Below are 26,869 nucleotides of genomic sequence, written 5' to 3'. Positions count from 1 at the left end.
GGATCTCTGAGACTAAAGAAAGCTACCAGCATGGGTTAGATCTGAATTCATTTTTTTTTTTTTTCATATAACCTTCCTCAAATCTTGCTCAGAGTACAAAATATCACATAATAAATAGCAAAATTATTGCATTAGACATGAAGAATTTATTAAATATTTTCATACCTTCAGCTGTTAGAAACCAGCAACTGGTTACTCCTTCAGTAAGCTTTGTTCCTGATGGGAGGGTCAGTCTGAGCTTGAACTGCAGAGTCTGCCCAGGACATGCAGTTACTGAGGAGAGTTCAACACTCGGGGCAGATTTTGGCAGTTTGGGTACTGTCTTCTGTTTTTCCACTAGGAAGGGACCATCTACCACAGCATTTTCAGATCTGAAGACAGGGAGCTAAGAAATCAGAAAATCTGTTATTAAAACACCAGGACTATACAGTAATTAAAAAGTGAGTTTATTTTTCGATTTCAGAAGAAAAATGAATTTTTCTATCAATGAAACTAATTGTCATTCTAGTTCTGAATTAGGTCTTTGTCCAGATGCCCTCCAGAATATTTTGTGAGTAGAGAGAAACAGTTCATATTAGCAAAAGAGAACCAAAACTTATAAGAGTAATTGCCCAATATGTTTATAAGTGGCAGGAAATCAAAACAAAATTTTATGAATTTAAATGTAGTACATATAATATCCATCCTCATAATTTCTACTGCCAAGTATGTTATTCATCTTATATCTATAGAGATCTATGTGAAGAGAGATGAGAGATTTGATGGTAAACTGTTTTTTATTTTAAAACATATACTTTGCAGATTTCTAGAATTTTAGAAAAAAAAAAATCTTGTTTTTTTTTTTTTTTTTTTTTTTTAGGTAAATATGATCCATCAAGGAGTAGCTTATAATAGACATTTCCCTGAAAATTCTATTATAAACCATGTCCACGTCTAAAATGTGGCTCTAAAACTTCCTCTGGCAGATAATCTGGTACTGGAGTCACTATAGGGAACAAAGATTACGCGATAATCTCCAGATCACTGCGTAACACCACCCAACCCACGTGCCATGTGTATATAGTATGTGCTGGTGTAACTATATATTTAAAACCAGATCTGAGTCCTCCCTTTTTCTTGAAGGTTCATCAGATTCTCTCCAACTCCCAGTCTCTTTCTCAAACTCTCAGCACAGATGGAACTTATATTTTAGGAATGACAGGATATCCTCAAAGTAGTCCTGCTGGTCTGTTACCACAGAACCCAGTGGAGGATGCCTCACTATACCAGCTGTACATGTCACCTCAGCCACCGGGGACGGCCTGACCAAGCACCTGTCAGTGCCGTGGCACCTGAGGACTGTTCTCAAAACCACACACTCAACTTATGCTGTAGTTCACTTACCACAGAAGCTGTTCTTGTTTCTAAATCCATCACTTTTATTTGGTGATTGTTGGTATCTGCAACATACAACAATTGACCATTCTCTCCAACACACAGGCCTCCTGGCTCATTAAAAGTTGACTCGGTAAAACTGGAACTGAAAACATCATTCAGGTCTCCAGTTCCTGCTAATGTTGTACAGTTTTTTGTTTTGGGATCCACAACTTTAATCTAAAGAAGAAAACACAAAATTTATGTATTTGAAGATTCACCTCAAGCTTGTATTATGGAAAGGTGTAGTATCCAGAAAACAAGGAAGATCCTAATTGCCATTAAATTATCAATAAATCTTAAAAAGTAGTTATTTCCCTATTTTCCTGAAAAGCCAAACATTCGTATTACAATCTAAGGGGAGATATTCCGCCCCTAGAATTTAAAAACTATGTATTTTCTCAGTGCAATCTTGGTTAAAATTATTTCTATAATTTAAAATAATTAATTCTATTGTTTTTCCTCATTGTGGAACATACTTTCACAGCTGAATTGACTCTTTTCTCACAAGCATCTAGCATTGTCTGAGGATTTGAACTTTTGTTAAATTTAATGACTGTTAGTCATGTCTCAATCTTATAAATTTATGCTTTCTTATTACAAAGTATTAACATTTATTATCTATGGAAGTTTTGTAAAAATAAAAAATTTAAAAAAAAACGTGCAATGGGAACTGAAGCCACTGAACTGGCAGAAGTGGGAACGCTGCTGGAGATGGAATTACATGACAGCAGGCATTGCGACTCCGCGGCAGCTCAGAAGCTCTCGCCTGTTAGGCAACACATTATCTTCCTTGCCATTTGCTCTCTCCTTATTTTCAGAATGTGGTACTAAGCAGCTTTGATGGATCACAATTGAAAACTTTTTTTGGCAGGGGGGAGGAATGGGGATTGATCCCAGGGTGCTCTACCACTGAGCGACATCCCTAGCCCTTTTAATTTTTTATTTGGAGCCAGGATCTTGCTGTTTTGCCCAGGTTGGTCTCAAAGTTGAGATCCTCTTGTCTCAGCCTCCTGAGTAGTTGGGATTCCAGGTGTGTGCCACTGCGCCAGCACAAATTCAGAACTTTTGATTATAGCCACTGGGACTAGTTTAGTGCTTTTCCTAGTTCAGACATCTTCATAATGTCTTGCCAAAGAAAGGACCAGGAGAAGCACAGAACGAGCTGGAACATAGTTGCCAAGGGCTGTTGTTCCTCTGTATTTTGGAGTGGCACTTGTAGGAGGTGCATAGATCTTTCAGCATTTTAAACACCACAGACAAAAGCAAGGCATTATATAATTCTGTCAAGACTCACCTTGTGATTATAGGAGTCTGCCACATAAAGCAAATTTCTCTTCTTGTCCCACGCTACTCCAAGTGGGTGTTGAAGCTTTGCACTGATGCCTACTCCATCAACATCGCCAAAAGCAAATAAATTCTTTTTTTTTTAAAGAGAAAGAAATAGCAGTTATCAAAGTTTTCATAGTGTTTGTTAGAATATAAAGCGAAAATTAATATAGCTGCATGTGCTATTGCAGTTACAGGGGAAAAGGCCCATTTTCACCCAATCAGGGCTGGGCACTTGCTGCAGACTGGCAGAAACTCATGAGACTGTGGCCTGGGCTTTTTTTTTTTTTTTTTTTTTTTAATTTGTTTTAGTGTTAATAGACCTTTATTTCATTTATTTATATGTGGTGCCAAGAATTGAACCCAGTGCCTCACACATGTTAGGCAAATACTCTACTGCTGAGCCACACCCCAGCCCCCTGGGCTAGTTTTGATGCACTGCCACTATACTGCAAGAGTCCCATGTGGGGTCAGAACAGGTCAAGGCTGCAAGGCTGGGGTCCTTTCCCACCCATGGCCAATCACCTAATGTGTGCGCTTCTCTCCAGTAAGCACTGTCTATCCCTTCTTTCTCTCTGAAGCACTGAGTTACTTTTCTTAGATGGCTTTACTTGTATTTCTTTATATTCATATTGTCTTTGGCTTGACCTCCATTTGATCTCATGAATAGGCCAAGAATGATTCCTCCTTAAATTTCATTAACTCTCCACAATTCAGGAAAGTGCCAGCGAGGTCAGTGGCTGGGCACAATGCAAAAGTGGCTTTCCTTACCAGGGGATCTCTTTCTCCTCCTACGAGGTGCTTCACTGCTCCGTCTCTCAGCGAGACAGTTCTTACTGTACTGCTCTCACTATCTGCTACAAACAGGCAGCTCCAGGGGTCTTCAGAGGCCAGAGAAAGGCCTGAGGGTTGGGCAAAACCTGCCTTGTGAGGGTATGCATTGTTTCGATTCTCTTCATTTCCACTTCCAGCAAACCGAAGGCAGGTTCCTTTTTTTAACTCACTGAAAGAGAAGGACATGGGTGCATCAAGAGCCAATACAGCCATTAAACTAATTAATGAAAATGCTCTAATTAAAAAAATTAAAATTAGTGATCTCGGTCTAGAGAAACTGTGCCAGTCAGCCGTCTCTGTAAATTTCCAAATTATTACTTATTTAGCCACTGGGCAGGGGCCTTCCTACTTTTCTTGAACATACATACAACTGAAAGCCCTCTCAAAGGCCAAATAGGGAATCCCTGATAGAACTGGAATTATAAGAATGGTCAGATTGTTGGTAAAGTTTATTCTCATTTAATGTCCTGACTACTTAGCACCATGAAATATTAGGTCCTGAAAGGGAACTAAAAAGACTACCTAGTTCTTGATAGTTTAAAGTTTACAATTTCATTAAAAATGTTTTATGTTCTCGGATATAAGTAGAGAATAACAAAAGGAACTAGAGAATAGTTTTTGAAAGATGGCCAGGTCAGGCATTACTACTTTAGGAAAAGGATTCAGGATGACTTTGCTGCATCAACTAATTAGTCATATAAAATCAATTTCTTATATACACTTAGGACATGTCTACTTAAAGGACTACTGAAATGATTCCTTTTGTGATACAGAGAAAGTTTTTTATCTTCGTTTCTAAATTCATGCCACAGGGAAAAAGCTGACTTAAAATGCAAAACAAAAATACATGTCTACCATTTCCAAGTAAGAGTAACAGAGTCTAAGGCAACCATCACTTGCTGGTGGACAGGTTCCCAATGTGGAGTTAGGCAGGAAGCAGGGGGTGGATGCAAAGGGATATAACGTGTATAAAATATGGTCATTTAATCAAGGAACTTATAAAAATAAGATATCCAGGGAAATATGTGTAATATGTAATATTCAAAACAAACCAAAAGGCAATTACTATAAGGAGTCTGAACCCTTTGATCATGTCACTCGAAGCCTAACCCTTTCTATAAAGGCTTGCAGAAGGTTCAAATCTCTTAAGAGGACTCACAAGGCACTGTGTGATCCAGCTGCCACTGACATCACCAGGGTCAGCTACTGCCCAGAAACCCCCTCTCCCTCCATCGGGGCTCAGTCCAGTATGCCTCTTCCAGGAAGCTTTCTTTGACATTCAAATCTTATTGATAATAGATGTTCCTCTAATTTACATTCAGGACAATTTCAACAAGAAGGACTGCTCCAGAGATTCCTTTTTACATACACTATTTTTGAATTATTTGCGATCTGATTCTTCCTCTGTGGCCCACTAAGCACAGCAACCGCATGTTTTCATTTTATCTTTAACTTAGTGAGCATATCCTTTCATTCCTAGTACCTAGCACAGTGCCTAACATAGAGTACATTTAATAAATATTTTTAGTTGAATGTTGTAAAACATCACATAAATGTGTTCCAAAGCAATACACACATATACACAATATTTAGAATACCTGATATTTTAGAGTTTCTATACAACTGCTCCTTTCTACTGATAAGATTACTGAGAGGACCCTACTTTCTACGGTGATTTGCTGACCTTTATGGTCTACTGACTTTTTTTTTTTTGGTGCTGGGGATCGAACCCAGGGCCTTGTGCTTACAAGGCAAGCACTCTACCGACTGAGCTGTCTCCCCAGCCCCGCTACTGACTTTTATACTTTATTTATTCTGCAAAACTTTACTGAGCTCCAATTATGTACCAGATACTGTATTAGGTACAGGGAACACAAAAAGGAATGGGACAGAGCTTCTTTCTTTAAGAGATGAGGACGCAGTTAAAGAAGGGAGAGAGAGGAAGAAGGGGAAAGGCTGGGCAAATTTACCAGCACAGTGATGTGACTGTATGTGGATTATAGTGAGGCCACGGAGAAGGGTGTGGCCATCTCTACCTGGAATGTCAGGCAGAGGCAGAAAGGCTCCATGGAAAAGGCAGGAGACACCTCAGAGACACTACCTTTCCATTCTCAAATGCCCAACAGTGGCAGTAAACTGACCTATTTGCGGCACACACCAGGCATTACACTGAGCTCTTCACACAGATTAGTAATTATCAGAGAAAGCATATGAGATTAATGAGTAAGGAAACTGAGGCTTAGAAAGTCAAACAAACAGGCTCTCCTAAGCTCAGAGAGAATCAATGGCAAAGTGGGGGTTCAACTCACGACTGACTACAAAACCTGGGCTTGGTGACCACTCTGCCATGCGATGCTCCTCCATCTGAAGGAACTGACAGCAGCTACTCCAACTATGTGTCAATAGTAAAAGGATCACCAAACATGTCTAGTTCTTTTTCTGGATGCTCAGAAGGACAGCTCTTCCTGGGCTCCTAGAAGTCAGATGTGGCCATAGATTTACTTGGCTGGCGAAATGTGAGTAGAGGCAATGTGTGTCACTTTGTAGGAGAAGTTTAGGAGCCACTGAGTGACTCTCCACCTCCCCACTTTCTGATCTGCCATAATGATAGGCAAAACTCCAAAGGCAGCAGCTTCATCAGTCGGGGTGGCAGTACTCCCCAGAGAATCTACAAAAGTAGCAAGGAAGGAGCCTTGCTCTGAGCCAGCAAGAACTGGGTGATTTGCTCTGGTAGCATAACCCAGCATGTCCTGCCTAGTCCAGACGGCCTGGTGAGCATGGTGACCCTGGGACAGGAAACTCTGAACTCCAAGAGTGCAGTCCACTCAAAGAAAGGCACAGACACTTACTTTTTCTTGGGCAGTTTGCCAGAGTCCAGAAGGAGTGCCCATATCTGATGGGTCCCTGCCATGGCTATCCACAGGATGTCATCTCTCTGGACCTCTGAACCTTTATAAAAAATAGTGATTACTACATTCACATCTGTTTAACATGAACACTCCAATTGTTTCATAAATTTAAATTCACAGACAATAACAATATTGCTTATAAATCATGAAAGAAAAAAATATGTGCAATGAGTTTAAGTTGTTTTTGAAATATTTTTGTTTTGTGAGAGGTTTACTTCTTGACTTATAAATTCTTTTTCTTCTTTTTATTTCAGTACTGGGATTGGATCCAGGGGTATCCTACCACCAAGCTAATTCCTGCCCCCTGATTCCCACTTTAATTTTGAGACAGGGTCTCACTAAGTTTCACTACGATTCTCCCACCCCAGCCTCCTGGGTGGCTGGGATCACAAGAACATGCTACTACCCACCTCAGACTTATAATTTTATCTGAAATTTTAAGATTTCATGAGAATCCAAAGTGTTCTTTAAAAAATAAAACAGGGTACACTGTCATTATTCAACACATGTATACAATGTGTAATGATTAAATTAGGGTAATTAAAGTATTCTTAATAGCCTTATGCTTCTCTGCATCTCTGGCACAATGTTTTTAACCATCTGACTTCTTATCATATGTGACAGAAGAAATGGGCTGATAAATCATCAAAGAAATCTTCAAATATCTAGAAGGAACCCCCTAGGTTACATGCATTAATAACAGCTTCTCTGAACAATTTCCATGAAAACAGAACTTTTAAGAGTTCAAGAAATGTGTATTTCCATCACCATATTAGATCTGTGACTCAGACATAAATCAAAACAGCTACTTAAAAATCCATGGCTATTAGTTATAACATTTAAAAAATTCAGAGTTGACATACAAAAAAATAAAAAATAAAATGAAGACTATAATATATGACAACATATCTTTTTACTGAACTTAATTTTCTTTTTTAGAAAGTGAATGATACCATAACTTATTACAATGGGACAAAGGTTTACTTCTCAAATTAATTCTATCGTTAAGATACTTCACTATTTTAATCTAAAATGTATTCTAAAGTAATTGAGGCACTGTAACTAAAATACTTTGCTCAGACATTATCTAATACTAAAAGAAATGTCTTAGTAAGGTTATGTTATTTGTATTTCCTTTAATTTTATGTAGTTTGTATCCAGGAGAAATTTTTCTTCATTAACCGGTATCTCTTTTTTTTTTTTTTAATATTTTGTAGCGGTACACAATACCTTTATTTTATTTATGTATTTTTACAAGGTGCTGAGGACCGAGCCCAGGGCCTCACACGTGCTAGGCAAGTGCTCTACCACTGAGCCCCAGCCACAGCCCAGTATCTCTTCCAGTTTAACAAAAAACAAAATGAGGATTGTCCTCCAACAACTGGGGCTGCTATGTGCCAAGCACTTTCCAGAGCTTCATTACAGTTCCTCAAAGCCCCGCAAGAGAGTTACTGTGAGGAGGGCTGATTACAGCTGGGTGAACAGGCTCGGGAGGTTAGGTGACCTGTCAGCCTCACAGAGAGACATCTATGCCCTTAACCATTTCACACAGTGCTTCTTTCTCTGTGCTCTTAATTGCTATCCAATAACATCTAAAGAAAAGCAATTCATTTAAATTTACTTTTTCATACTCAAATATGTCTGTCCCCATAAGTAACAGTAAAATTGACACTGGTATCCATGTATTCTGGAGACCAAGCCTCTACTACCTTAATCTAGATGGAAAGCTTCCCACAATTAATTTTTAACATACCACATTGCTCCCTCAGGTGTTCTTGAGCTACCCTCGGGGGCTGCTGGAGGGACTGGGACACCTAGCTAATAAAACACTCCATTACCTTAGATATAGTGACATTCAAATGAAAGGTCCAAGGCATGGGGAGCACTAGGACAGTACCGAGAGGCAGTGGCACTGGAACGTTAGCCGCAGTCGGTTGTTATTTTATGAATCTGACCTCAATTTTACAGTACCTCGTATCAGGAAGTGCGAAGGTGTTTACTGACTGACCAGCCCTTGAGAAGGCGGCATCGAGGGTAAAAAGCAGGACAGGACGAGCCTTTGCTAATTTTACAGTGAGCATTAACAAACGTGTCTCAACCGATGATACCTCACAAAGCACTCAGCTTACAACTGCTTATTTGTGTTCAACCTACCATGAACCCAAGATTAGAAACTTCTCAGCATTAAACAATGAAAATGAGTTTATGCTCCTGCTTAGAAGACAGTGCTATGAACTAAGGAAATGGCTAAAACAAACAAAAACTTGATTAAGTGGCATAAACAAAAGGCACACAAAGTCCACAAAATGAGCAATTCTTATGAATTTTAACTTAATGTGGAATGTTTTCCAATCCTAATTTTCCAAAGCCCATATTTATTCAGTAACATTTTTAGAATACTATGTGAAGAATCATAAATGATTATGTCCTCTCGTTTTTCTGAATAGTACTAAATTACTCTACAGAGTGATGGGCCACTAAAAGAAGAGGGTTCCTGGAAGCTCCCTTCCTCCAGTTCCTTGCCTGTGGAACCAGGTGGCTCTGACTTTGAATTCCAGCTGTATCATTTGTCTAGCCTGTGTGCCTCAATTTCCTCATCTGTCAAATGAGGACATATTTATTTTGGCATTGGGGATTGAACCTGGGGTACTTTACCACTGAGTCACATCCCCAGTCCTTTTTATTTTTTACTTTGAGACAGGGTCTCACTAAGTCATTGAGGGCCTTGCTAAATTGCTATGGCTGGTTTCAAACTTGCCATCCTCCTGCCTCAGCCTCCTGAGCCTCTGGGATTATAGGTGACCATCACCCTTTAAAATTTTACAGAGGAACCATTAGAAGCCATGAATGAATTTAATCAGGGTATTAGATAGAAAGTCTAAATAAAAATAATTCTATTTGTATACCATCAAAGAAATAAAACAATTTTATAATGATACCAGAAAACACCAAACGCTTATGAGCAAATCTAATGAAGGATGTGCATGTCCTCCTCGAGAATCACTATCATGGTGGCAAAATTGTTGATACTCTATCCTTCCAGCTTCTCGGGTCAAAGCCTGGAGTCACCCCTACTCCTTTCTCTCACAGGGCACACAGGATCCATCATCGAACCCTGTTGGTTCCTCAGTAAGATATATCCAGAATCTGACCACCCCTCACCAGCTCCCTCCTGCTCTAAGCACCATCAGGGAGTACTGCAAGGAGTCCCTCTCAGTTGCTCTGTCCCCTTGTCCCCACATGAATGTCCTCCCCTAGGAAAACAGGGGCAAGGTAAGTTAGGCAGAGTTGGTTCTCAGCCTGAGAGGTTTTCAGAGCCCCCATCTTGGTAAAGAAGGACCACGCTGGTGCACACCTGGAAGACCAAGCCCGGGGTCCCTCATCTACTCTCTACGCAGGTCAGTCTAGCTCCGCTGAGCTTATTCACACACCAAGCAAGAGCTCTGCAGTAGTGAAATGTGGGCACTTGTTTAACCTTGGTCCTGTAGGAGCAGAGCAATGAGAAACGTAGCAGTGCAAGACTGTAGGGCTGTCAGGTCTTCAGAGTTCTACACACTGGTGAGGAGGAGGAGGGTGATGTGCAGCACTAAGGGCTGTACAGGGCTTACTGACTTCAATTTTACAACCTTAAAAGTCTTATTATCTTTATCTTCATTTTATAAAAACTGACACTCAACGAGATTAAATAAGTTACTAAAACTCACAAAACTAAATCTGGACTATGAGTTCACCAGTGAGTTTGATGGAACTATCGGTGTTCTGATAAGAACAAGAGAAGTACAGGGTGCCCTTGTACTCTTCTGCTCAGTTCTGTGCTTGGCCCTTTCCTCCTCCCTCCCTTCTGCTCTGGCCCACAGATGGCTCTGGACAAGGTACCCATGTCTGTTTTCATGTGTGACCAGACAGATATGATCAAATGTACCACAGTTTCCTATGGCAGGATGCGCAGCTAGGTTGACCCTGTCTGCCCCTCTCTCTGTGGCCCCCACAACTGGCGTATGGTTGGATAATCTCCTAACGGCACATTTTCCAGTTCCCTGCCTTCCCATTTTTGGTATGGTTTGTAGTATGGTTTGTAGTATCAGCATCTCTTTCTCACATTTATAATAAAAACTCTTGTAGCAAACAATGACAACCACAAACACATGTACTATCTGTAGACTAATATGCATTGATTATGACCATCCTCCTGGCCTTGCATTTAAAAAATGAAAAGAGAAAGGTGGCCTATGTCACCTTTGATGACTATCCAAGTAGTAAGAGTCATGTTAGTGATTGTTCTCCCTATAGTTTAGAATCTAAAGCACATGGCTGCATCACTAGGTATGGGTATTACTTATGTTCCTTCTAAGAACACAGTAATCATGAACATTTCAATTTTAAATTGAGTGCACTTGGTATTATTTACTTTCAAGGAGCCATGATGAAAAGTACAAAAGTAAAAATAGAGACGATGCCAAAAACTGGAAACCTTTTATAACCATAAATAAATATTAGAGAAATAGTTTCAGAAAACAGGAATGAAACCAACAAATGTGAAAATTATCCGAAATTCAGTGTTTATAAATTCAGCTATTTCAAGCTACTACGACTAGCACCCTGTTGGTAGCCTCTGAAATCCTCCTTGGTGTAGACAGGCTATGTGCAGCTCCTGTGAAGCACTCCCTTGAGCCCTGAGGGAAAAGCAGCAGGAGTATAGGAGAGACCCTTGACAGCCACAGGAGGGCAGAGGAAGAGAGCCACACCCCAGAGGCATCTGGTCTTCAGCCAAAGACCCCTACGCACACAGGTGGAGGTCTCGTGCTGGAGAGAAGTCAGACACTGAGACCAGTCACAGACATAAGACAGAATTGGCTGTTGGAGAGGAGGGACAGTGTCCAAGAGCTCAGGAACTTCCTATGAATGAGGCTGGACCAGCACAACAGAGGACACCGGATACCCAGCACAAGCCTGGTGCAGTGACGGAGAGCAGCAGTCTGTCTCTGGGGGAGCTGTGCAGACAGAAGTACCACGTGGCTTTGCTGCGCTGGGAGGCTGGAAGCTGAGGGTGGGGTGTGGCCACTAAGAAACCCTCCAGCACGTGCACCCCACTTCCCTGTGCTGGGGCCACACAAGGCAGCAGCTGCCCAGGAGCAGAAAACAGAAAGCTACGGTGCACCGATGGTAACCATAGCAACAATAAAACCCAGGCCCGCTGCCCTAAAATGACATCCTCCTGTAATACAACATAAATGTACAGTTGCACACAAGATGGTCAGCATATAAGAAATAATAAGGTGACACTCATGAAAGTAAGAAAAAATGACACATTTTGGAGTGATAAAGAAACCAACAGAACAGACTCAGAATATATGTGAAATGTGGAACTATGGGACCCAGATTTTAAAATAACAATGCTTACTAAGTTAGTTAAAGATTTTAGAGAAAAAGGTAGTCAAGGTACCCAAACAGTTGGGAACTTCATCAGAAAGATGGGATCTCTAAGAAAGAATAGAATGGGTAAGTTGTTTTTAAAAGAAGTAATAATATTGGAGACAAAGAATTACTCCAACAAGTTTATCAGTTGACTAGATGCAGCTGAGAAAAGAGTTAGTGAATCTGAAGACAAATCAATAGGAACTGCCAAAGGTGCACAAGATGAAAAAAGAGTGAAAGAAAGAGAACGCAATGCACAAGAGTTATTGGAAACAATATTGAAGAGTCTGACGTAAGAGTAACTTAGTCCCAGAAAGAAGAGATGGAGGAAGAAAAAAAATTTGAAGAGGTAATAATGGTTGAAAACTGTTTTATTTTTTAAAATAATATATTTTAGTTGTAGATGGACACAATGCCTTTATTTCATTTATTTGTTTATTTTTTTATGTGGTGCTGAGGACTGAACCCAGTGCCTAGATGAGTATATTACCGCTGAGCCACAACCCCAGCCCCAAGAGAATTGGTTTAAAATAAAGAATATCAAACCACAGACCCAAGAATTCCAGGTAGGACAGCTCCTAGACATCAAACCTCTGGGAACCAAAGGTAAAAGCCTGAAGGAATCAGAGAAAAAATATGCTTTACATGTAAAGGAACAAGAGGAATAACTGGAGCAGACCTCGAGACCATGCCAGCCAGAAGACCAACGAGGGACACCCTAAACATACAGCAAAAGAAAAAAAAGTCAATCCAGATTTTTATATAGAATAAAAATACCTACAAATACAGGCTAACTACTTTTTCAGGCCAGACAAAAGGCAAAAGAAATCATGGCGGCAGACTGGGATGAGAGGCAATTTTAGAGGCAGTTCTTCAGGTAGAAGCAATGATGACAGACACTTGGACTTCAAAGAAAACAGTCACTTTGGAAAGACAATTGGCAGTTTAATTCCTACACATTTGCCCAAGAGAAGTAAATATGTATAACCACAAAAAATCCTGTACACAGATGTTTATGGAGGCTTTGCTGAATTGCAATGTCTATCAGTTGATGAACAAGCGAACTGTGGTACAGCCATGCAATGTACTATCCTCAACAGTAAAGAACAAACTTCTGTCCCCAGCACCGCAAAAAAAAAAAAAAAAAAAAAAAAAAAAAAAACAGAAAAAGAAAAAGAAAAAGGAAGGACAAACTTCTGATACAGGAAACAACGGAGGTACCTTGACAGCATTAAGCTAAATGGAAAAAAACAGACAGAAGAGACTGCTGAGCAACAGCAAAGAGATGGCGGCTGCCAGTGGCAGGAGGGGCTTGGTGATGGTGGAGAGACTGAGCGAAGGGGCAAGAGAGGACTTCGTTTGGTGATGGAGGCAACTCTATCTTGACTGTGGTTAACAACACTGTACACATTTTGCCAAAATTCACAGAACTATATACCTAGCAAATTTTCTTTATGCAAATTATACCTTTGCTAACCTAAGAAAAAAATCTTACCAACAGCAAGTCAATGTGACAAGGTATAAAGATAAAACAACTGTTTTTCAAAATAAAAATTCACTGGTCACACTGCATAAAACAATTCTGCAAAAATTTCTGATCACTTGATTATTTATAAAACAAAAACAGTATTATGGTATTTTGTAGAATATTCATGGAAGTCACAGAAACATTATCTAAGCACTAAGAACCAACACTACAGATAATCAGACCAGCATACTAAATAGATTTCAATCATTTAAAGGTTATATAAGAAAAGCAAAATTTCTGTCGAGAGAAAATGCCGATTATAGGGCCAAGGAAGTTCAATGGGATTCAGGCACATTATACTTTCATAAATGATTCTAAATCAGGTAAAGTCTAAAGTACTTAGAGATTGGCAGGGGTTCCCACCTTTGTGATAAAACATTTTTTGGGTTATTGTCTGGCGTCAGTGGAGTCAACGCAGACCTGAGCACATTTTAGAAATATGACGAAGTACCTGGATACTAAAAAATGCATTTATTGTAGCCAGTAATAATTTTTAGTGCATGAGAGTTATGGCCATATTTAGAGTGACAATCAAATAAAGAAAAAAGATGAAACTCACTTTTGTAAAAATCACTTTATGTTAATCATTTTTATGCTTTATCACTGTGATGACATACTAAGGTTAAATATGCAGGCACTATGCAAAATAGATACACCCATACCCTCACAACTTACATATATATTTGAAATACTCAGAAGTATTTCAAGTTCATTTCTCTACTCTCACCTTGAAGTACACTGTTTATTAAGCTGGGACCCTTGGTTGAGTACATATGTTGAACTGTGGATTTGTCCTTGTTATTTTTCATTCTCTTTACCTAATCTATTCTTTCTTTTACTGTTTGTTTATTTGCAGCACTGAAGACTGAACCCAGGCATACACTACCTCTAAGCTACATCTCTAGCTCCTTCCTCTTTTTTAAGAAATTTTGAGACAGGGTCTTGCTAGGGGTCCCCTGCTAAGTTATAATTCCAGATACTCCTGCCTAAGCCTCCTGGGATTACAGGTGGATGCACTGCATCTGGCTACTGTTTACTTTTTAACTAAACATGCAAAGACAGAAATACATGTTATAAACCAGGCTGAATGGTGCACGCCTATAATCCCACCAACTCGGAGGCCAAGGCAGGAGTATCACAACTTTGAGGCTAGCTTTGGCAACTTAGCAAGACTGTGTCTGAAAAACGAATGAACAAAAAAGTCTGGGGATGTGGCTCAGTGGTAGGGTGTGCCTTCTAGGTTTCAATCCCTAACGCCCTCCTTACACACACAAAGGAAAAATAAAGGAAAAAAGGAATGCGTATTATATATGAAATTTAAATAACTACAGACCTAGGTGCACACCTCTGTTTAAGTTCAGGAAAGAACATTATTTGAAAACCGCATGCATTCCCCTGTGGTCATATGCCTTTCTCCTCTCTCCAAAAGGAACTACTCTCAAACTTTGTGTTTTTAATTCTCTTCTTTCACTATTCAATGTTACCATGCCTGGGTGGATCTCTAAATGTTTATTTAATTTTTTTAGTTACTACTGTACCTTCTCTAAAAGAAATCATATTGTAGGTTTCCTTTGTAACTTGCTTTTTTAACTCTGAAATTCCTTCTGATATTTGTCCTTGATGCTAGGTGCAGCTATGTTCTGTTTACTTGCACTAGAGAGTGGACCATTATATATAAAGATATCACAAAATCTAAGCTATTTTTCATGTTTTCCTCCTAACAATTCTGTCCCTTCTCACATACAAAACCATGGTATAATTTCACAAATATCCCATAAAAATATTTTAAATATTAAAAAATCTAGGTGTCATTTAAAATAACACTTTTGCTCAGTACTGTCCCTTCAAGTTGTTTAGTTCTCACATCTGTTTAATCTAGATGTAAAAATAAATAATTTAAATATATATGAACCATTGCAATATGAATACAAAAAACTGTTTCTACTTTGAATAGAAGTAGAATACTTTAAAAAGATTAAATAAAGGTCAGTAGTTATGTCAAACTCTTGAATTAGGTATCTAAAAAACCTGGAAAGAATAAGTTAAAGTTTTTTTCCATGAAAACTGAGATTTCAGCTCTCAGATCTCTGCATGTGTTTTTAAATTCTCATCACAATTTAAGGACATCAAAACAATACATTTTGGGTAGTAAAAGAAAGACTGTCAGGTGCTGCTTAAAGACTTTACTCTTACATCAAAATAATGACTAATAATGTAAATTTATTTCTTAAATTAAAATACAGTATTTAAAATTTTTTTTATGATTCCTGTTTTTTTCCTATATGGGCCAATTATCATACTGAATCACATCTACTGTATTTATGTACTTCTAATTTAATTTCACAAAGCTTTGGTAGCTTACACAGAAACTCTAATGAGATTAATAAAATTTAAAATAAAAAAATTTGAAGCAAAGGTAAATAGGAGTACAAAAGAAACATGCAGACACGTTAATATTAAAAATGCCAAGTTATTCATCATACTTTTTTTTTTTTTTTTTTTTTTTTTTTTTTTTTTGCGGTGCTGGGGATTGAACCCAGGGCCTTGTGCTTGCAAGGCAGGCACTCTACCAACTGAGCCATATCCCCAGCCCCTTCATCATACTTTACTGAGGATAAATTTGTCTCTAAGCTTCCTAGCAATCAATATAACAATGCAAACAGTTATGATTTAACATAAAAACAAATCTGAGAAAAAAATAAACAATCTGATACTCAGGAAAAAGAAGTATAGTTATTCATAATACAAAGACCAGAAAAATTTTCTCCACTAGACAAAGGTCATTTATAAGGCAAAAACTCAAAATGTCAGCAAATATTTATAGTAGAAACAGTACAGTCCTACAGGACTGTGTCTGGGTGAAAAAATACTATGAAATATATACACATTATAAATTTATGAACATAAACATATAAAATAAAAACATAATAAATATTATGTTTATGAGTTGAAATATTTTTAAATAAATGGCATCATATAAAATGCAATTAAGTAAAATAAGTACAGCAAATATCCTATAATCCAATTTTCCATATTCCGACAATATATATTAATCCAGAACTAGATTAAATTAATTAAATACAATTAAATTAAGGGTAATTTAAAGCAGTGGTTCTTAAAATGTGACGTACCACTTCAAAAAAATGTGATGAGAATCTAAACAATTCTTCCAAATCTTAAATAGAATTTCTGGGAATACAAGGCAATGTGTAAATATCTTATAAAGGCTAAATGTCTTGGTATAGAGCCCAAGACTACAGTCTCTTGGACCACAGTCATTGCTGTGGCTGCAGGTCTGCCACACAGAGCTTGAAGCGGCTGCCTCCGAGCCAGCATTCTGAAAGGTGTTGAGCTTAGCACATTCACCTCACCTATGTTCTGCTTCTCCTGCCAAGTGCCTGAGTGAAGATGTCTTCAGCTCTAAGTTAAACACAGAGCCATGCTGTTTTCGAGCTAAGGTGGAACTGATCTCCTTTCTTGAAAACTGAGCTAAACAAAGGTGTAAGTTTCAAACAGGCGGAACCTGATGGAGTACTTTACAGTGCAGTCGGCATTTCCTTGGAGAGCAATTTGGGTGTTTTCTCACTATAGAGACTGACAACCAGAAATCATATGCCATAAAGTATGATTGGAAAAATTTTGGCCTAGAGAAGATTTTAAGTACTCTGGCTATTAAATAAATCCAACTTAGTAAAGCATGCAGTAAAACACCTTCTGTTTTTAAACAATGTAAAATACATGACAGGTAGTGATAGCTGAATTACAATTCTCAATTCTTCACTTGCCATGGGACTCATAAGCAAAGTATATATTCTTGTTCTATGACTTTGAACTTGGTTATGTGACTCGTTTTAACAATAGTAGGCTGCTATAGTAGGTAAGTAGGTGTGACATGAACAGAGGCTCAATATGTACATAATGGGCATAACTGCACTTCTGCTTTTGTTAATAGAAGAATACACCTCAGACAGCTACCGGTCCATGGAAGGTAAGTACCACAGGGACCAGATTTGTACCCAAGCATGATGATCAGTGGAACCTCACCCCGATATGAGGGTAAGAAATAGAGGTTTAAAGTTGGGTGTGGTGGCACATGCCTGCAATCTTAGCAATTTGGGAGGCTGAGGCAGGAGAACCCCCACCCAAGTTTGTAGCCAGCCTGGGTTAGAACCTATCTCAAAATAAAATAAAAAGGGCTGGGGATGTTACTCAGTGGTAGAACACTTGCCTAGCACAAGAGAGGCCTTGGGCTCAATTTCTAACACTGCACACAGGAAAAGGAAGAAGGTTGGTTGTTTAGGTTTGTAGGAGTCTCCTGATGATTTCTTGGGTGGCATTATTGTGGCAATTACTAATATACACAGATGACACAAAGCAGCAAAATGCAAACATCAGTAGCTAAATTGCTATATGAACTTCTGGCTGTAAATCACTGGTGTGGGGGGTTGTTATATATTAAGTGCTGAACTTTTTTCTCCCTGAGAGATGGTAATCACGTGCCAAAGCAGGAATTCTCATTCACTTTATGTTACTGACAGTTACATTTCAGACTGTTTTTCCATCTATAAGATTTATGTTCTGTTTTGCCATCTGTAAGATTTATGCTCAGTGTTGTACCAAAGGCAAGGAGGCAGGCGTGATAAATCCTGGCAAAGATTTAACTATGAAATTATTTAGAATTGCGAATGCATTGTAATAAAATGGAGGCTGAGTTTTAATTAGTTTATTATAATTTAAAATTCTTTACACATGACGTGTCCCCTGTGGCCCAGGTCTAGGATGCTCCCACTACACTGCCTCCTTTGGAGGACGATGAAACAACTCGTTACTGTTTAGAATGAGAATCCTCAAAATATCTTATGTATCACACTAAGTTAAAAATATTACATGTAAGTGGAACCAGAAATCCATTTATTTATTTTAATATTAAAAGCTTTAAAAAGCTAACCACAATGGGAAAAGGCCTTTGAACTACAACTAAATTGGCAACATAATAGAAAATTATCTCAAATGTAAAGCAATTCATCAGCACAGCTAGCATGTATTGACTCTTTAAATACGTAGAGATCACATGAACAATTTAGTCTCTCAAATCCCATTTTTAATGTATTCTGCTAACTTCTTTATTCATTTATCTGATTTTAGGCTTGTAAATAACCATCTCAACACTGCTGAGGGTCAATGAAAAATAACTTAATAAGAGGACTCCAGGATTTTTTTTAGTGAATAAATATAGGTAGAAAAGATCATATTAATAATGTTTAAGTCTCATTCATTATCAATATTTGCATAATCAGTATGGTAAATGTTTTTAATTGCTCAAAAGAAGTTATCACATTTCAATACTGTACAACCCTTAAAATACAAAGAAAAAGTAACTCCCACTTTGTTTTCTTACTTCTTTTTTAAACTGGAGTAATAAGGACAGTATGTAGTTCATAAATAGTCTCAAAATTCTGAAACTATAATCCTTTTAATTTTCTGAGTATTCAGTATAAGAAGACTCAGAATTATGTTAATTGGAAAATACTAAGATAAAATTTTTGAACTTTAAATTAGAGGAATATATACCCTGGTATATAAAATGTAATTGTTATATGTAACATATATGCTAACCTGTATATATTACTGCTGCCTTTGTTGTATACAATTAACTTCAAGTCATAAGTATAAAAGTATAAAATAACTAGCAATACAATTAATTCAAATGAGTATTTCAAGAATATTTAAACCTTAACTTATATTAAGCAAAGTTTACTCATATTGAATAGTGAAACTACACATACCTGATGTTCCCAAAACGACATCCCATGGGGAGCTAATGGGTTGCTGCTCTCCTGCTGCTCCTCCTTCTCTATCTGTTCCCTGAATTCCAACGCCAGCCACGGTGCTCACTTGCTCAGTCTCTAGGTCAATCTGTAAATATTTAATGGGTATGTTATGCATTACATGCTGCTTTTTTCTTTTGTTATGTAAAGATTTCCAACGGAACACTCAAAGAGTGTTTGCAACATAGTGTTTTTAAAAAGGCTAATTTATAACAAGGAACTTGCTATTTAGTATAATCGGTCCCTTTCAATTCCCCACCTGTCTTTTCCCCCAGTTTCCTCTTCTTCCCATTCTCATCATGCCTCCACCAGAACGCATGTTGACTTCATCTTACCTCTAAAATATTTTAAAAGAAAGTGAAATTTTAAAACACAACCTAGCAAAATGCATGTTTCTTAAAATTAAATGTCCACATTTCAATTAATCTCAGCTAGTAATTAACGCAATACATGTTCAGCACTGATCCAAGAGTGAGCCAGTCAATCAGCCACCTTCATAATAACCCAAGGGGCTGTGACTTAGATTATTTTAGTGGAAACTGGAAAACAGATGTTAAGTAACTTTTCCAAGATAGTAAGTCAACTAGTAAGTCAAAGATCTGGGATGTGAACCTAGGCAGTCAATGACTCTACTTCCTAAACCAAAGTCGAAACAAAAACAAAAGTATTAGGCACTGGGGATTGAACACAGGGCCTTGTGTGTGAGGCAATCATTCTACCACTGAGCTACACCCCACCCCAAAATGAATGTACTCCACTGATACAGATCCCTGCTTTCAACTCCTGATACCTTCTCCCAACACTTTACCATGAATATTTTCAAACACATAGAAAAACTGAATTTTTCAGCAAACATCCATTTGCCCACCACTTAATTAGATTCTAGTATCAACACTCCACTTATTTGCTTTATCATATATTTTATCCAGTCATCAATCCATTTCTACTGTTTGATGCATTTCAAAGTCAACTGCAAACACCAGCACACTGTCCTTATTAAAAGGCCAGCACTCCATGTACTTTCGTTTTTCTTTTTCTGAGATAGGGGTCTCGCTATTGTCTAGGCTGATCTGGAACTCCTGGGTTCAAGTGCTCCTCCTGCCTCAGCCCTCCTAGTATAGTCAAGTACCACTGTGCCTGGCTGACCAAACTTACTTTTCCTTCTAAACTCACAATGTTGAATACTTTTATTGCGTGCCTATGGTCATTCCTTTATCTTCTTAGATTCTGTTCAAATCTTTGGCCCATTTTTTATTGAGCTGTCTTCTCATATTTCAGTTGTAGGAACCTCTATCATGGATACTAGGCCCTTGATAGGAGGTTTTGTGCATTTTTGTTAATATTTCCAAAACTGTTCTAATTTTTTTAATGGTAAATTTTAATGAGCAGGATTTTAAATTTTGATAAAGTCTAACATCATTTTTTATGCTTATTGTTTCTGTGTCCTGTCCTAAGAAAACTTTGGCTTCCTGTAAATCACAAAGATATTCTCAACAATCTCAAAGGAGTATTAAGTGGTTTCTCACTGTGGGTTTTGTTTGTTCATTTGTTTTTGGTACTGGGATTGAACCAGGAGTGCTTAACCACTGAGCCACATCTTCTTATGAGGCTGGTGATCCTCCTGCTTCAGGCTTCCAAAACACTGCAAATTTGATATGCAATTTCTTGCTCACTAAGAATGACAAGTATCTTTTCTGATGTTTATGGACCATTTGAGAAGTGTTTTTGAAAAATTTTATTTTGTGTCAGACACAGTAGAACATGCCTATAATCCCAGGAATTTGGGAAGATGAAGCAGGAGGATCACAAGTTTAAGGACAGCCTGGGCAACTAAGAGAGACCCTGTCTCAAAATAAAATGTAAAAATGGGCTGGGGATGTAGCTTAGTGGTGGAGCATCCCTGGGTCCTATTCTCAATATCACAAAAAGAAAAAGAAGAAGAAAAAAAACTATGGTTTTACTTTTGCATTTAGGTCTATGAGGCATCTTGAATCGATGTTTGTCTACGGTGTCTTAGATAAGTATATTTCGTTTTAAAATTCCATATGGTTATCTAGTTGTTCTAGTATCATTTGCTGGAATAATCTTTCTTTCTTTCTGTGTTTAAGCACTTTGATGTTTTCTGAAAATCAAATAACTGGCCAGGCACAGTGGTGCATGCCTATAATCCCAGCAACTTGGGAGGCTAATGCAGGAGGATCATAAGTTCAAAGTCAGTCTCAGTAACTAAGCAAGGTCCTCAGCAACTTAGCGAGACCCTATCTCAAAATAAAAAGGACTCGAGATGTAGCTCAGTAGTTAAGTGCCCCTGGGGCTCAATCTTAGGGGCAGAAAAAAAAAAAAAAAAAAGAAAGAAAATCAAATAACTGTATACATATGGGGCTACTTGAGGCTCTGCCTTCTTTTTTCTTGATCTATGTCTACCCTCATGAAAGTACCTGCCTTTTCTGATGGAATGCAGCAATACAGGGAGTCTTCAAATCCAGGCAGCATAAGTCTTTAAATTTTATTCTTTTTCAAGATTGGTTTAACCATTATACACCCTTTCTTCTGCGTTTTCATGTAAATTTTGGAATCCACTTGTCAACCCCTACAAAATAGCCTGATGGAGTTTTGATTTAGATTGTACTGAATTTATAGATCAATTTGGAGAGAACGGACATCCTAATATTGAGCCTTCAATACTAATTCTATTAGATACAGTCATACCAATATCTAACATTGAATTAATTTTTCTCAGCAATGTATTATAGTTTGAAATACCTCAGTATCCATGGGGGATTGCTTCTAGAGCCCACACAGTATAATAAAATGCCAGGATGCTCAAGTTCCTTATATAAAATAACATACTATTTGTATATAACCTACATATATTCTTCTATATACTTTAAATCATCTCCAGATTATTTATAATACCTAGCATAATAAAAATACTATGTAATAGTTATACAGTATTGTTTAGAGAATGACAAGAAAAAAGGTTGTACATATGCAGTAGACATGTTTTTTTCTTCCTGAGTATTTTTAATCCCTGGTTAGCAGAAACCACAGATGCAGAACCTGTGAACAGAGAGGACAGGCTATATACAAATCTCGCACAAATTTTGTTAAATTTATTCTAAGTATTTTATATTTTTGCTGTTACTGTAGATAGAATTTTTAAATTCCAATTTCCAATTGATTGTTACTAGTATATAAAAATAGAGGCCAGGCACAGTGGTGTATGCCTGTAATTCCAGCATTTCAGGAGGTTGAGGGAGGAGGATTGGGAGTTCAAAGTCAGCCGCAGCAATTTACTGAGGCCCAAAGTAACTCAACAAGACCTTGTCTCTAAATAAAATACAAAAAAAAAAAAGGCTAGGGATGTAGTTCAGTGGTTAAGTGCCCCTGGGTTCAATCCCCCCAGTTTAAAAAAGAGAGAGAGAAAGAGAGAGAGATGATTCTTTTTACACGGGTTTTGTATTCTTCACCTTTGCTAAATTCACATCTTAGTTATAATAGTTACATAACAGATCTCTTAGACTTTTCTATGTATACAACATATCACTGGCAAATAAAGACAATCATTCCTCACCTTTTAATACTTCTTATTTCTGTTTTGCCTTATTACAATGGCTGGACCTTCTAGTACAAGTGTGTTCCCAATGCTGGGGGAAAAGCATTCAATATTTTGCATTAAGTGAAGCTAGAGGTTTTGTAGATGCCCTTTATCATATTAAAGGCATTTATTTATTTCCAGTGTGTTAATTTCATCATGAATATAGATTAAATGGTTTCAAATGGTTTTTCTTAATCTAATGAAACACTCCTATGGTCATTATCCTTTCTTCTGTTACTACAGTATTTTGGCAGTATCTCTTTGCGTTATTTCTCTAGTGTCTGCTCTATAGCTGCCTGAGATTATAGAAAATTCATCCATTTAACCTTACCTATATTTTTACCGAACCTGATCTGTGAAAATGCAATAGGCAGTTTGGAAACGGTCCTTGACATAGATCTTGATTTAAGAAATATATCATAAAAATAGATAGGAAAGTCAAATAACTCATCTTATAAAAATTCACCAGGCCTGGGTAATGTTACAGAGAGTCCTAACAAATGTTCAAAAACCAGTAATTCCTATGTTAGCCAAATTATTCTAAAATACAGAAAAGAAATGAAACTAGTTGATTTGATGAGATTAGTGTGACCTTGATTCTAAAACCAGATAAGCAGAGTACATGAAGTTTTGGAGACATTTATTTTATGAACGCGAATTTTATAAAATACTACATATAATTTTGAATAATCAAATTAACTTGATTTCTAAAAAAATAATGACTAGGTAAGATTTATCCCAGGAATAAAAAGATGGCTCAACATGAAAAGAATTTACTAATTCATCACATCTACAGACCATGGACAAAAAAAATAATACAATCACTTCAATAAATGCAGTAATAAAACAATTCTCAGCAATTAGGAGCAGAAAATTTCCTAACTTAATAGATATTTTATTTTTAAAGTTACTGAAAATATTAAACTTTTGGAGAAAATACACATGCATTTTAAGATTATGAGCATGACAGGATACCAATATCATTGCTAAAGCTTGGATACAATGGAGGTCCTAGTCAGCAATACGATAAAAGGGAAGAGGAAGTTTAAAAATCAGAAATAATTTGTTTATATGGAGACATTTATATACAAAATATCCAAAAATAATTTTTTTTTTTTCACAAATGGACAAGGTGATCCAAGACTTCATATGAAATTGCAAATGACCTAGGACAGCCAAAAACAAACCTGGAAAAGGAAAGTGGGAGGACTCATATTTGCTGATATAAAAACATACTTAAAACTATAGCAATAAAAATGATGTGGTCCTGGCCAAAGGACAGAGACATAAGTTAATAGAATAGATGCGGAAGCTCAGAAATAAACCCAGGCATCTATAATCAATTGATTTTCAACAAGGTTACCAAGATCAATCAATGGAGGCAGAATATTCTTTCCAAAAATGATTCTGAAGTAACTGGATAGCCACATACAAAACAATGAAGTGGTGGTTGGAAACATAAATCAGGAGTAGAGCATTTGCCTGGCATGTGTGAGGCCCTGGGTTAGATTCCCAGTATTATACCTCCAAAAAAGAATGAGAGAACTTCTACCTCATGCCATATTCAAAACTCAACCCAAAATGAATGAAAGACTTATTTATAGATGAAACAATTATTTTAAATAACAACCATAACCATACAACTTTTGGAAGAAAATAGGAATAAATCTTCGTAACCTTGGATTTGTTAATGGATTCATGACAGCAAAAACATAAGTTATAAAATGAAAAATAGATAAATATCATCAAAATTTAAATGTTTTTGCACCAAGGGACATGATTAAATAAGTGAAAAGGCACCTCAAAGAATATGAAAAGTTATCTGCATCTGATAAAGAACATGCATCTAGAATATTATAAAGAATTCCTTCAACTCAATTATTAAAATAAGGGCAAATAAACCCTATTAAAAACTGGTGAAGAATCTGATAAACACTTCTCAAGGAAGAGATACGAATGGCCCATTAGCACAGGAAAAGATACTTGACATCTATCATCAGGAAATGTATATCAAAACCAGAGAGAGGGCTGGGGAGATAGCTCAGTCAGTAGAGTGCTTGCCTTGCATGCACAAGGCCCTGGGTTCGATCCCCAGCACCGCAAAAAAAAAAAAAAAAAAAAAAAAAAAAAAAAAAAAAAAAAAAGAGAGAGCTGCCCCTTCATATCCTGTTCCATTGCTAGACTTAAAAAAAAAAAAAAAAAAAAAAAAAAAAAAACAAGTGATAGTGAAGATACAGAAAAGTTGAAGTCCACATATATTTCAGGTGGGAGTATAAATTGGTGCAAGTGCTATGGAAAATATTTTAGTAGATTTTTAAAATATGAAATGCAAAACACAGGACAGTAATTCTAGTATGAGGTGTCTACTCAAGAAATGAAAATGTATTTCTATGTAAAACTTGTATATGAATATTCAGAGCAGTATTACTTCTAATAGCCAAAAGCTGGAAACAACCTAAGTGCCCATCAACTGGTGAATGGACAGATGAAATGTGGTATGTGGTAAATTCACACAGTGGAATGCTCTCTAGCAACATAATACTTGACAGATGAACCTCAAAAATATGCAAAATGGAAAAAGTCAAACATGAGAACCCTTGTAACTATATGATTCTATTTGTATGAAATGTTCAGAAATGGCAAATTATTAGAGATAGAAAGTAGATCAGTGCTTGCCTGGGGCTGGGGTTGGAATGTAGATTATAGTTGGTTAGAGAATTCTTACTTGGGGGATGACCTAAAACTTTATGAATTATGACTGCAAAATCTGTTAAATCTACTAAAAATTAGTGAATTATATGCTTAACTGGGTAAATTTCATGATACATAATATATACCGAAATAATGTCATTTAAGATAGCTATGTACATAAAAACACTGTTTTACTATGTCACATGGAAGTACAAAAGACATGGACTAAATGTATCAGAACTGCTGCCTATAGGCTAGTTCATGTAAGGGAATGGCAGTTGGAGCGGGGAGGGGAACACAGAAAATGTTCAAGTTATTATACTGTTCTAGGAAATTTTCAAATTAATATATTGTTCTGGACAAGAGGGTTCTGCTTGGAACAATGATGCTCATGCATGTGAAAATAGGACCATGATCAACTCAATTTTCTGCAAATGAGGTCTTAAAAAAATACAGTAAATATTATTCTAAAAAGGAAAGGAAGAAGTAATTCTGCTTCCTATTTTTACAGACACTAACTACACTAAGTCATATAATAGAAAAAAGTTTAGACAACCTAACTTTATTGTGATTATGCTACTTAAATGCATACGCATTTGAAATGTAGCGCCACGGTCAATACACCAAAACCCACTAAGTTCTAAAGCAGAAGGAAGGAGCACACTTCAGAAAGAACATGTCCTCTGAATGCTGTGGGCTAGCTATCTTGCTACTGCAGTGGATGGCTGAAGTCTATGACATTCAGGAGAATTACAGAAACGTACAACCCCCAACACAAACAGGAGGAAGAAATATTGTTCTTTAAGGGCTCGATAACAGAAAAATCACTTTTCCACAAAGCAGTTATCATGGAAACATTAATCCCATGAGAAGTTCTGCCTAAAAGAGTTCTTTGTGCATTAAGTGTAGAAACATTACACAATTATGCCCCCACTAACACACTCGACAATATATTCACATATTTAAGACAATCTCCAGGAATTTCAAAAATTACATCTATTTTATTAATCCCTAAAATCCTTTTTTCACTTATCCTTTTTCTTAATATGAATATATATTTTAGAGAAAGTTTCATTAGGCAGATGTTATTTGTTCATAGATTAATTTAACAAATGTCTATTGAACACCTTCTATAGCCAGGCTCTATTCTATGTGCTAGAATTTCAACAGAAAGAAAACTTATTTTGGGTTCCATCCCTAGACTACCCGCAAATAAATAAATAAATATAATTTTTTTAAAAACCTATTTCTTGCCTCCATGGAGATTTACACTGTAGGAGATAATATATATTCTATATATGTATCTGCTATTACATGCATATTA

General features: G+C 37.1%; 1 protein-coding gene across 1 annotated transcript in view; it reads right to left on the bottom strand.

Moving 5' to 3' along the window:
* Positions 1–26,869, bottom strand: part of Nhlrc2 (NHL repeat containing 2) — a 60,033-nt gene that overhangs the window by 8,358 nt on the left and 24,806 nt on the right. The window contains exons 5-10 of the mRNA XM_047551934.1: positions 19,215–19,344; positions 6,426–6,525; positions 3,514–3,745; positions 2,711–2,833; positions 1,384–1,593; positions 166–385 (exon numbers count right to left, since the gene is read on the bottom strand). Coding sequence (XP_047407890.1) covers positions 166–385; positions 1,384–1,593; positions 2,711–2,833; positions 3,514–3,745; positions 6,426–6,525; positions 19,215–19,344 — 1,015 coding nt within the window. The remainder of the gene's footprint in view (positions 1–165; positions 386–1,383; positions 1,594–2,710; positions 2,834–3,513; positions 3,746–6,425; positions 6,526–19,214; positions 19,345–26,869) is intronic.

This window comes from Sciurus carolinensis, chromosome 5 (assembly GCF_902686445.1).
Source record: "Sciurus carolinensis chromosome 5, mSciCar1.2, whole genome shotgun sequence".
NCBI lineage: Eukaryota > Metazoa > Chordata > Mammalia > Rodentia > Sciuridae > Sciurus > Sciurus carolinensis.
Note: the sequence above shows the minus strand (reverse complement) of the source record. Positions and strands in the feature narration are given on the sequence as shown.